Source organism: Rhinopithecus bieti, unplaced genomic scaffold (assembly GCF_001698545.2).
Source record: "Rhinopithecus bieti isolate Rb0 unplaced genomic scaffold, ASM169854v2 scaffold_83003, whole genome shotgun sequence".
Taxonomy (NCBI): Eukaryota; Metazoa; Chordata; class Mammalia; order Primates; family Cercopithecidae; genus Rhinopithecus; species Rhinopithecus bieti.
Window position 1 is genome coordinate 54513 of NW_016830379.1, and position 13264 is coordinate 67776.

The 13264-nt window shown below is 41.9% G+C and overlaps 1 protein-coding gene across 2 annotated transcripts in view; it reads right to left on the reverse strand.

Moving 5' to 3' along the window:
* Positions 1-13201, reverse strand: part of ATP23 (ATP23 metallopeptidase and ATP synthase assembly factor homolog) — a 14173-nt gene extending 972 nt beyond the window's left edge. Inside the window, exons 1-6 of one of the 2 annotated variants that reach the window (XM_017865476.1) lie at positions 13000-13088; positions 12800-12908; positions 8694-8739; positions 7616-7697; positions 4421-4558; positions 2662-2745 (exon numbers count right to left, since the gene is read on the reverse strand). In XM_017865476.1, the coding sequence (XP_017720965.1) occupies positions 2662-2745; positions 4421-4558; positions 7616-7697; positions 8694-8710 (321 nt within the window). In that variant the 5' untranslated portion in view covers positions 8711-8739; positions 12800-12908; positions 13000-13088. Of the gene's footprint in view, positions 1-2661; positions 2746-4420; positions 4559-7615; positions 7698-8693; positions 8740-12799 lie in introns of both variants that reach the window. The other variant, XM_017865477.1, reaches the window with a different exon arrangement.
* Between the last annotated feature and the right edge of the window lie 63 nt (positions 13202-13264).

A 13264-nucleotide genomic window follows, 5' to 3' on the forward strand; every position in this document is an offset into this window, starting at 1 on the left:
AAAAAAAAAAAAAAAAAAAAAAAAAGTCTATAAGGTCCTGATTGACTTTTTTATAAAATTTAATTAAATTTAAAATATACTTCACTTCTGTACCTCTCTTTCTTTTCAGTTGACCAATGCTAGATAACTTTTCCTTTGAGAAGGGTAAGTCCTCTCTGGAGGCAACAGAAAACCATACACATATCCACCCAAACTTGGAAAGTACCTTAATTTTTTAAGGGGGGTGGAAATTAAACAACTTTTTTTCCTGATTGTTCTTTACACAGATATTAAAGTTCTAAGATAATAATTTACCTAATGTTTCATAGTAATAGGCTAGAACTTCTCAATACTCTAACTTAAATATTTAAGAAATATAAGGCCCTGCCATTCCAATCCTTGGAGAGCTTTTAATCCGTTTATTTCTCCACAGGCCCAAATTAAAACTCAAAAGAATGGCACTTGACCTTTTCCTAAAAATAATCAAACACTGGTTTGGATGGCTGTGCATCCTGACAACCATCTGTTTTCTCTGCATGTTCCCAGTTTTTCATTGGCCTGGTCAGTGTGCTCAAGCTGGAGATACTCACTCACATTGGAATCTAGTGTTTCTCAACCTGAATTTTACCAAACGCTGATTTTAAACAATAAACCCCAGGCATAAAGGAAGAAGAAAAGAACCATGTGAAGCCAAAACAACAATTACTAAAAAGAGAGGAAATTTCTCTCCTGCAGGGAAAAAAAGGTACAAAAATTTGTCTCCTGAAGCCACAGGGTTAGGAGACACAAGTGTAGACCACAGATTTACTTCTTTTTAGACATAATAAATTTCTGTTAAAATAAAGGTATGACTATGCAATTTTACAATCAGTAACTGTACTTGCTGTTTCTATTTCCTGGGCACATGCTGTACAAAAGCAGGAACTCCATTGTCTAAGACTTCTCCGTCAGCCACATTCCTACTACCTCCACATATTTTCTGTCCTATTGCTATTTCTATTTGTTTTCTTCTGCTGCTACCCAGTGGTAAAAAGAGGAAAACTTCTCTTTCACAGACTGCGTGCATCACAAACTTATCACAAAGATAGAAGGTGAATTAAAAAAAAAAAAATCACGCTCTATTCCTTTATTATATCAACTTATTTTTTTAATTGGAAAAGAATATAAAATTAGCATATTTTCTAAAACAGAGTATATGTAACAGTTTTTTTTTAAGGAATTTTTCAAACTCTATTGACAAGAGCAGATATCCATGAGCTATGCCAGCACATGCTTTAACCACATTATCCTCTTCTCTAGGGGTGTGCTGATGGGTACCCTGCTTCCACCCCTCTCCACTGACAGTCAGAAGACACAGAATTCACCAGAGAAGCAGGGACTCAAGGGCACAGAAAACATGCAGCACAAGACAAGTCAGTGGCATATCAATAAGCTGACCTGGCACAGGGTAATCACCCTTTCCAGGCAGCAGGCTTTTCTTCTCGCTCCGATTCACTCAGTTCACAGTTTCTCTGAGTAGCTCACTGTGACTCCACCCTCCACCCCAGAGTTGAGTTACTCTCTTCTCCACAAAACCAAGGGCCTTCCTGTTGTCCTTAACATATCTTTTTTCATCTAGTTGGAACTGATATCCTGATGCTCACATACTTCACAAACTGGCTCAGCAGGCTCTTACTATAGAAAATGACTGACCACCCTTTCTCCTAAATGTGGACAGAGGCCCAGGGTGGCTGTGAGCAGAACTGCTCACATTCATTATCAATCCATGAGTTCTATACTTCCTCTCCCCACATCCATCTAATACAGATCTCAAAGCCTTTCCAGCAGGATAATCTTGCCTTATAGCTATCTCTTTTGTTTTTTGTTTTTGTTTTGTTTACACAAATCCCTCTCAGCTAAGCTCATCATACTCAAGTCTGTGCTAAGCCAAAGGTTTTCTATCACATTATACAGCCTTTACAGGTACACTGAGACAAAGCCATAACTTGTGCAGCAACACACTCTCTGTTCTGAAAGGGATTACATTTTTTGTTTCCAGAATGCTATGGTAGATTCAAAACAGAAGTCAAGAATTGTTAGAATAACAGTGAGACATGCTGTGATTTCACTTCCATTCCTTATCCAGCCCCATCGAAAAGTATCCCAGGTGCAAGATCTTAGCTCCTTTCTTTCTTTTTTTCAGAGGGAGTCTCACTCTGTGGCCCAGGCTGGAGTGCAGTGGCATGATCTCGGCTAACTGCAACTTCCATCTCCCAGGTTCAAGCGATTCTCCTGCCTCAGCCTCCAGAGTAGCTGGAACTATAGGCATGCGCCACTACGCCCAGCTAATTTTTTTGTGTTTTTAGTAGACACAGGGTTTCACCATGTTGGCCACACTGGTCTCAATCTCCTGACCTTGTGATCCGCCCACCACGGCCTCCCAAAGTGCTGGGAGGCCCAAGCCACTTGCCAGGCCTCCTTTCATTATTAAAATATCTCACACACTCATTGAGTCACATAGCTTGCCCATAATTATAAAGTAGAACTAAATTCCATCTACTTTGTTTAAATGGTACATACTTTGTATTCTTTTCACATAGGAAGTTCTTTCAAATTTCAAATACTGAAGTACTTTTCATTTCTTTATTCATTATTTCCACTCATAACACTCTGGAGGGGAGGTGATTGCATGTTAGCTTTTACCTGGTGGTGTTGTTTCAATCCAAAATGTAACCTGAATATTTCATTGACAAGTGAGCAGTCTCCACTAAGGTTAGCAGCTCGAACCTATCACACAGAAGACAGACAAAAAGAAAATAAACGCTCATGCTCTATATATCTTTATGATATCAACCAATTTTTTAAAATTAGAAAAGAATATAAAATTAGCATCTTTGTCTGAGAAAAGAGTGTTTGTAAGACTTCTTCTTAAAGGACTTTTTAAACTCTATTGACGACAAAAGCAAATATCTATGAGCTATGCTAGACAATGCCAAATATACTGGAGAGATGGGGAAAAGTTCAGTCGCCTACCAAAGGAAATTTTCTAAACTTTATGCTGTAGCTTTACTGACAGAACTAATTTCTTTTTGGAACCAAAAGTCAGAGAGCTAGACCTCAGAGTTAAATTACACACTCTACAAGATACAAATACTTGTAGAAATTACTAAAAGTACTTCAAGAAAGCATTCTTGAAATAAACTGAGTTTCAAAGTGAGCTTAAAACGGAATGCATTAATATCTGAGACACTCTGAGGATATGACCCTCCCAACCCTAGCCCAAATCTCTCTTGCAGCTTCCCTCAAACCTGTATAAGTTCAGGACCTTCCTCTAGGGACTTGATTGTCCTGTGAAAAATGAAGCAATACAAAACACAAAGAATCAAGAACATTCCAAACTGATCATGCTATGAGCATGACAGCCTGAAATTAGGACATATTTTCAGATTTACTATACTTTAATGAATGAAAAAGTCTTAGAACAACCCACATAGATTCTACAGGCAGCCTGACCACATTTTTGCTAATTCATTGCTAACAGAATGGTCCACTTCTTGTTCCTTCTACAATATTATGGCCTCATTCCTCTGAGGAGCTCAAAGTACTTAACACACTTTAGCTACAAGGCATTCATTCTCACAGTACCCGAGAGAGACCTATTTAAAAACTCAGGTTTCAGTCTATTCTCCAAATAATTGGAATTATAATTAGATGCAGGGGGGCTACATATTAATTTCAAGAGAAAGGGAAAATAATCTAAGTTATGAAGTATAGGCTTGAGATTTAGATTATTTTAATTAATTCTTCAATTAATGACATCCAAGTATATGCATATGCAGAATACGCTCTCTCTAGGAGCATATGCCAAGCAATCCAACGTGCTTAGTAATAAATATCTTTTCATGTTGTATTTTTGAAACGAGCATGTTTTACTCTAGGGCAAGCAAGGAACTCTATGGAAGGCAGCTGGGCAAGCTAGTTAAAAATACTGGTTGTAATCCTGCCTCTGCCACTTACTAACTTTGGAATCTAAACAACCGTCTCACTTTCCACATACATAAAACAGGGACAATAATAGTATAATATCTACCTCAGTGGGTTATTGTGAAGATTAAATGAGAATCTGTGCAAACAGAACAGTGTTTGGAATACAGCCCTCAGCAAATGTTAATTATTATTTTTTCACATTATAAAATGTATCCCATAGGAAAAAATTAATAGCTTATTAAAGTCAGTCATCACTATTATTAGGACTTACAGGATATAGTTAAGAGACTTCTAAAAATATAGTTTAAATTTCTCTAGCTGTTTATCAAAAATGGTATTCAATGTTAGTTAAAAACAGAAATTCAAGACTAAGGTAGAGCTATGAGAGTAGGAAAAGGAATACATTTAAATAAATTACACTTGAATAAAATATTTGAGCATAGAGTGTTCTGGAGAAAAATACAATAAAACTCACCTCTGAGCACGCCAAATGTCTGATGTTGGTGAACCAGTCGACATGGGCACGACAATGATCAAATGCATGAATGAGCTCGTGGGTGACCACTCTGTTCATATGGGCCTGATTATGGATATTATTCTGGCACAAAACTATCTAGGAGACACCAAAATAAAAGAAGTTCAGTGATTTCTAAAATCTCCTTTCACAGACTCGATCTTCTCTCCCACATGACCTCACCTCTCCCTGACAAGCTCACCTGCCTGGAGTATCTCTACCCACTCTTCTCCACTGGCCACACATCTACCCAAGGGACAAGTCCCAGTCCTAAGTGTACATGCTCCAATTGCCTCACCCAGTGACTAACTTCTCCCTTCTCCTCTCTCTGGACTATAGCAGTACTTAGATTAAGGACACGTATTCATGCACCATCCTCACTGGGGAATCATTAATTTGGACTTACACATTTCAAGTCTAAAGTGTCTTCAAGACACTTAAGTAGGTGGGGAACCGTGGCTCTCGCTTGTAATCCCAGCACTTTGGGAGGCTGAGGCGGAAGGATCATTTGAGGCCAGGAGTTTAAGACCAGCCTGGGCAACATAATGAGGCCTCATCTCTACAAAAAAATTTTAAAAGTTAGCTGGGTCCAGTGATGCACACCTGTAGTCCCAACTACTCAGGAGGCTGAGATGGGAGGATCGCTTGAGCCCAGGAGTTCAAGGCTGTAGTAAGCCATGTTTGCGCCACTGCACTCCAGAGCAAGTGGCAACAGAGCAAGACCCTGTCCCCAAAAACATTTATTTTCACTAAAAATAAAAATAAATAAATAAATAGAAGCTCAAGTAGAGATGTTAAATGGGCACTTGGATATACGGAATGTAGAATTCTTAAAAATGAGCTTTGACCCCAGAAAATTGATGAGACCTCCTTGGCAGAGTACAGAGTAAAAAAAGAAGGGGCTCTATGACCAAGGATTGAGGGACTTCAACATTTAAATGCTGGTAGAGGAAAGTAAGCTAGCAAAGGAGCAACCAGAAGAATGCTGTATACTAGAAACCAAAGAAAGTGTTTGGCATTAACAGCTGAAGTCAAGTGTACACAAACTACATGACCCAGTAATTCTGCTCTTGAGCATATACCTTAGAGAAACTCTTGCAATGTGTACCACTAGTGAAGGTCAAGAATATTTATAGCAGCATTGTTCATAATAATAAAGTTGGAAACAATCAATATTAAAGTAAACTGTAGTATAAACACACAACGGAATAAACACTATATAACAGGGAAACTGAATAAACCAGAGAGGTACACACAATGACAAGAAAGAATCTCACAAATATTGAACGTGGGAAGTAAGTTGGAGACTATCTACTACACAATTTCATAATACTACAAAATACTACATAAAACTCAAAGTATATCATGTATGAAGCTCAAAAGCAGTCAACTAAATAACACACTGTTGGACTGTATATGTAGATGGTAAAGTCATTCAGAAAACAGGGAATGGTTACCACAAAAATCAGGTTAAGGAAGGGAAAAGGATCTGATTCAAGAGGACCACACAGGTTTCTGAAGTCCTAGTAATGTTCTTTTTCTCTAGTCTGGGTGGCAGTTAGATAGGCGTGCACTTTATTATTACTGAAAGCGGACATATAGGTTTTTTACTCTTCTGTATGAATGAGATACTTCATAATAAAAATTTTCACTTAAAAAAATAGGCCAGGCATGGTGGCTCACACCTATAATCCTAGCAGTTTGGGAGGCCAAGGTAGGGGGATCACCTGAGGTTAGGGGTTCAAGACCAGCCTGGCCAATATGGCGAAACCCTGTCTCTACTAAAAATACAAAAATTAGCTGGGCGTGGTGGCACATGCCTGCAATCCCAGCTACTCAGGAGGCTGAGGCAGGAGAATCACTTGAACCCAGGAGGCGGAGGTTGCAATGAGCCCATATTGCACCACTGCATTCCAGCCTGGGCAACAGAGTGAGACTCTGTCTCAAAAATAATAATAATTAAAAATAATAATAATAAAAGGAGAGGGTGCCCAACTGTGTTCAACACTGCTGAGAATTAGGATGAAAGTTCAAGATGTGCACTCTATTTAACCCTGGGGGGACCGGGAAGGGGGTGAACTTATCCAGAGCCATTTTGAGAGCTATAGGTATTGTGACTACCAGTTTACAAATGAGAAAACTGAGAAGAAGAAAAATACTTGCCCAAGCCCCACAGATAATAAGCAGGGAAACTAAGATTTAAACTCAAGTCTGACTCCAAAATCTAAACTTCTTACCCTTGTTCTATATTGCCACTTCCCATGATTACTGTAAAAATGTTATAAATAACCTAAATACATATAAAATTATCCAGCAGGAAACAGTTAAGTGTAGTTAAATATGAATTATACATTCAGGTGGGAAACAGTTACTTATAACACTATCATTTACCATCACATGACATTATCTACCACCTCCAAGACTCTGTCGAAACCCTCTGATGACTTAAAACTAACAATAAAATTTATTACATGCTTACTATGGGCCAGGGACTAAGATAAGCAACTCTATAAGAAATATCTCATTTAATTCTCATAATCATTCCATAAAATGATCATTTCATAAAATCATTGTCCATAGTGTACAGATAAGAAAACTCCCCTAATGAAAGATTTTCACAGGCAGTATCACTTCTCACCATGTAAAGGTAAAACCCTTTCGTTTAGCATTCAAGGCCTCCCAACATATGGCTTACATTTCTTTCCAATCCTATTTTCCTTTATTCCCCACGTGTTCCTCCCCTCGAGATAAACTAGACAATATGCCATTCCCTACACATGCCATGCAGTTTCCTAGCAAGCACTTTTGCTCATGCTGCCCCTGCTCTGCCCCTAAGGAGGCTTTATATCCTCTAGTTGAATCTGTTGGCATCTTTCAATCAATCACATCACTGTCCCACTGTGGTAACCAAGCCCATCTAAAATGGTTTAGCCTGCCTCATTTTATAATTGTCTGTGTTCATGTTTTATCTTTCCTGTAAGGCTATAAACTCCTTAAGAGATCTTAAGAGTAAACTCCTTAGAGTAAGGATAACTAATTCACTTTTTTAGTCCTACACAAAGTCTACCAAACAGAATGCCAAGCATGTGGAAGATGCTAAAAAAATATCAAGAGAGAGGATTAAAGGGAAGGAAACAATTTGGCAATAATGCCTACCTGAGATGTTGAAGCATCAAAACCTCCACTGACATTTCCATTACAGTCTTCACAAGAAAAGTGTCTATCTGTGTTAACAGCACTACAAGGCAAGAATAGATTAAAGAGACAATGTCCAGAAACAGTGTGTATGTGGCAAACAGCTCTGGGCCAGGACTCAGGAGACCCTCCACCATACAGTAAATCTCCTCTACTACTAACACATAGGAAACCTTGGGAAAGAAACTTAACATCTTCAGGACTCAGTTATCTCAGCTGTAAAATAAGGAGGTTGTACGCAAAATGAATCCTAGTTCAAATTCTATAGATATGATTCCATAAAACATTTGTTCAACTGATGATGGCCATATTGCAAGTATGCTGGAGTTCCTACCCTTGAGCCAGAATGTTAAGAACCGGATGTCAGAAGTCACTTCCTTTAAACCCCTCAAAGTTATACAACATCTGCAAGGTTCCTACATAACAAGCTGAGAGTTCTTTTCCATTAAAAACAATGCTCAGGGTGGTATAGCAGAAAGGCCAGGATTGGTAATTACTTAGAAGAAAAATTTGAGTACTGTCTTTACTAATCACCCAAGGTGAATGGTAAGAGCTAGAAAATGAGCTGGGCTGGAGCAGTGGCTCACGCCTGTAATCCCAGCACTTTGGGAGGCCAAGGTGGGTGGATCACTTGTGGACAGGAGTTCGAGACCAGTCTGGTCAATGTGGTGAGACCCCCATTTCTAAAATACAAAAATCAGCCGGGCATGGTGATGTGCGCCTGTAAACCCAGCTACTCGGGAGGCTGAGGCAGAAGAATTGCTTGAACCTGGGAGAGGAAGGTTGCAGTGAACCAAGACAGCGCCACTGCCCACTCCCGCCTGGACAATAAGAGCGAGACTCCGTCTCAAAAAAAAAAAAGAACATTAGTTAGGGCAGAAGATGTCCAAAGAGAACAAGCAGCCAATTACCTCTATTTACCCTATGGAAAAGACTTCGTGACCTCAGAGAAATCCTAAGCAGTTCTCTTAAGAAGAGAACTTGGTTTTTGTTTTCAGCGGCCAGATCCCACAGCACCACTTCAAAAAGAGTTACTTACCAACCTGAGTGTTTCATAGCATCAAGCAGAAGTTTGACATACGGATCTAAAAAAGATATTGATTTAATTAAGTAAGCTAATTGGAAAAGTAGCACCAATTAAACTACCCAAATAGCAGTGTAAGATATTATCAAAAAGTAACTCACAGGCCAGATGCAGTGGCTCATGCCTATAATCCCAGCACTTTAGGAGGTTGAGGCAGGTGGATCATTTGAGGCCAGGAGTTCAAGCCCAGCCTGACCAACATGGCAAAACCCCATCTCTACTAAAAATACAAAAATTAGCTGGGCATGGTGGCACATGCCTGTAGTCCCAGCAACTTGGGAAGCTGAGGCATGAGAATCGCTTGAACCAGGGAGACAGACGTTACAGTGAGCTGAGATCACACCACTGCACTCCAGCCTGGAAGACAGAATGACTCTGTCTCAAAAAAAAGTAATGTTATCTTAAAATTGGTAAAAATTGACATGAGAGGCCAAGTTTAAATTAACATCAAAGCAAGTTTGTACTGAAAAAAAACACTAACACAAATACAAACATGGTATTACTAAGCATCTCAGATAATATCAACTATGCTTTTCAAGTTCATGTTTAGTTAAATGATCAAACACGTTGTATTATGGTATATACCAAAAGACTGAGGGAATCTACGGCCACATTCCTTAGAAGTGAACAACAGTGCTGGGCGCAGTGGCTCATGCCTGTAATCCCAGCACTTTGCAAGGCCGAGGCAGGCGGATCACAAGGTCAGGAGATTGAGACCATCCTGGCTAACACAGTGAAACCCAGTCTCTATCAAAATACAAAAAATTAGCCGGGCGTGGTGGCGGGCGCCTGTAGTCCCAGCTACTCAGGAGGCTGAGGCAGAAGAATGGCGTGAACCCGGGAGACGGAGCTTGCAGAGAGCCCAGATCGCACCACTGTACTCCAGCCTGGGAGACAGAGCAAGACTCCGTCTTAAAAAAAAAAAAAAAGTGAACAACAGCACAGTACCTAGGTTTGAGGAAGCCAGTAGCCACACTGTTCTGTCCTGGTCAGACCATACTGGCAACGCCATGTCCCATGCTGAGTACTACCAAGTTCTAAATGGGACCTGCCACTGAAGCTCTTCCACAGGGGATAGTGACTAGGGTACTACAGGACTACTTCCAGTAAGAAGCAAGAAAGGATTTAGGGGATTGGAAAGGAGACAGAAGACTTAACTAGGACCACAGTAGCTTCAAGTATTGAAGGGGTGCCATGTAGGACTAGATTCAGTTAATATTTCTTCAAAGGGCAGAACAAGGATCAAAGTATGGAAGTTACACACAGCAGATTTCAGCTCAGTAAGAGAAAGGATTTTTCTCCAAAAATTAAAGCTGGTGAAACAATAGACAGTAGCTTGAAAGAGCCTCAGGGAACAGGTAACTGTGTTCCAGTAGAGGTCTGTGGAGTATCTGGCCAGCAATGGCACGGAGGTTTCCTTGTAAGGGGATAGGGAGGCCTAGACGATTCCTCAGGGCCCTTCCACATCTAAGACTCTATGGGCCCGTGACTACTACAGGAAAGTACAAGGAACCCAAATGCCTCTGATATTAACTTTTCCCATAGGCATCTTGTCTGAGAGTATAAATGCACAGCCAATTATATGACGTAACCCAAAAAAAGTGAAAAAGAAACTAAGGTTTAAAAAAAAGGTTGAAGACAAAAATAAGCGAGAGAAAGAAATGTGAGATGAGAAAGTCAGGTATAGGTTACTGCTTTACCAACCTGCCCCTTGCAAGAGTGTTCACAGTAGAATAATTATTGTTAACAATAAGTATTATTAATTGAGTGAATACCAGATAGCAGGTACTGTATTAAGCACATTATTATTCATGCAACTAGGAGAATTTTACAAAGTTAAAAGTTTCAAAAGTCTGTAGTCCTCATACTTAAAAAAAAAAAAAAAAAAAGCAGGCAGCACCTTGGTTTAGTACTTCAAAAAGGACCTGCAGCAATATTTAGAATAAAATTGCTTTGGTGAAAAAAAAAAAGTCTCCCATGAGGCCTGGTTTCTGCCACCATGCCCCACGCAGGGATAGGATTTTAAAGCTGCAGGTTGACACTTTAATACCACCAACAGGCCCTCCCAGCCACCCTGCCCTTGGAAGATTGAGGTCCATTGATTCCTACTGGGGCTCATGTTCAGCACCCCACCTTCCTCACATCCTATCTATTTCTACTCTTCCTCCACTGTGTGGCCCTTCCACTGTAAAAACAGCTACCATTTATTCAGCTCAGCTCCTGATATGCTGGTACTTTACATTCATAAAATCAATACTTTTTTTTTTAGACAGGGTCTTGCTCTGTTGCCCAGGCTGGAGTGCAGTGATGCAATCATAGCTCACTGCAGCCGCAGCCTCCTGGGTTCAAGCAAATCTCCTGCCTCGACCTCCTAAATAGCTGGGACTACAGGCACGAGCCACCACATCCAGCTAATTTTTTTATTTGTTGTAGAGACAGGGTCTCCCTATATTGCTCCCCAAAGTGCTGAGATTACAGGCATGAGCCACCGTACCCAGCCCCATAAAATCTATTTTTCACAACAACCCTAAAAGAGGTATTCTTCCCCTTCTCTTTTTTTACAATAAGGATAGTGAGGATCAGAGAAGTTAAGTCACTCTTCCACACCTGAGGAAAGGGATCCGCATTTGAACCCACATCTAACTCTGCAACCCACACTCTTTCCACTCTATTCCACTTTGAAGCACCTTCCAGGCAGGGTGCTAACTCATCTTTCTACTTCCCCCACCAAAACCTGGGAGGCACTCAATACATATTTGTATAGTAAATACAGTATCATCATTCTCTCCCCTTTTACCCTCGACTCCCCTTCCCCCTCCTACCTCCCTGAGTCTCTACAAGCAGGTAATCCCAAGAAGGTTGGAAAATCTTTCAGTGGTTGACTTTTGAACTGTGACTGACCAACTATAAAATAGTAACCTTGCTTTGGGACAAGTATGTTTAAGACTAATTTTCCAAATGTATCTGAAAGCACACTAAGTCTATGTCAATGTAAAGGAATTAAGAAATCTTCTCTAGTGCAATGTCTCTGCTACTGGAGAGAAATTTGTCAATGGACAGTTGTGTTCCTGTTTAACCCACAGCAGTTCTTAACCTTTGTGGGGTCGTTGTCCTCTTTGAAAATATAATGAAGCTATTAACTCTCCCCCCACCCCACAAAAAAAAACTGCACTTAGGGCCAGGCGCAGTGACTCACGCCCGTAATCCCGCACTTTGGGAGGCCGAGGCGGATGGATCACGAGGTCAGGAGATCGAGATCATCCTGGCTAACACGGTGAAACCCCGGGTCTACTAAAAATACAAAAAAATTAGCAGGGCGTGGTGGCGAGCTCCTGTAGTCCCAGCTACTCAGGAGGCTGAAGCAGGAGAATGGCGTGAACCTGGGAGGCGGAGCTTGCAGTGAGCCAAGATCGCGCCACTGCACTCCAGCCTCGGCAAAACTCCGTCTCAAAAAAAAAAAAAGAAAGAAAAAGAAATGCACTTAGGCACATACACACACACACACACACACACACACACACACACGCACGATTTCACAGACCATTTCAGGGACTTCTATGCTCTGAAGCCCATTCATGCATGAAGGCTAAGAACCCCTTCCAAGGAAGGATAGGTTTGCAAAACTGTTTTTACATTTTTACAGCCTTTGTATGCTTTAATTACATTTTTACAGACTTTGTATGCCTTAATTAACCTGGCTGGCTCTTTAAAAGTCAGCCTCACCCTTACCCTGAAGTCACAATGTGGCTGCATAACTTATGTAAGAAATCGGAAGATGTGTCACAACAGTGAGTGACAAAAAAGGGCAGACAAACTCATTCCCCAAGCCAAAAACAGCGACGAAAAGGGTCTCAGCGCCTCCTCTGGTGGGAAAACTGAGCCCCAGGCTCCCAACCCAGCCCCCATGATGCCCTATCTGCCTAGACTCTGTGCTGAACCTGGTTCACTCAGCCCTGAGGCTGAAACTGCAGCCCCTGGCCAGGTGTTGCCCAGGCCCTTCCTCGCCCACCCGGTCTCAGACCCATTCGGCCGAACCCCAGCCTCCAGGTCATGGCTCCTACTTGTCTCCAGCGTCTTCAGGAGCCTAAGCTGGCACTTCTGGTTGCTGGTGAAGAAGCTGGAGAAGAACCCTTGCTGGGGATTCCCCTGGGCCACACGCTCGGGGAAGACCTGGCAAGAGACGTGTTGCTGCTGCAGCTGCTCCCCTGCCGCGGGGCCCCTCCCGCGCTCGTACTGAGCTCCCGCCATGCCGCCCGCAGACCTCGCCGCTGCTTCTCTCCGGCTTGGGCGGCCGGAGCGAGACCGGGAAAGGTAACCTCCCTCCCGCCAACCTGACCGCCCAGGCCCTCCCTCCGCAGGGAAGAAGGGCAGCGAGACTGGGCTGAAGACGTTAGGCGGGAGGGAGCTTTGAACCAGACCGGGAGCGCGAGGCACAGGGCGAGTGGCGAGGGGCGGAGAGAGGAGCAAGGGGCGGGGAGAGGGGGGAGGGGCGGGGCGAGGGACCCGGAGCGGGGAGAGGGGCGGGG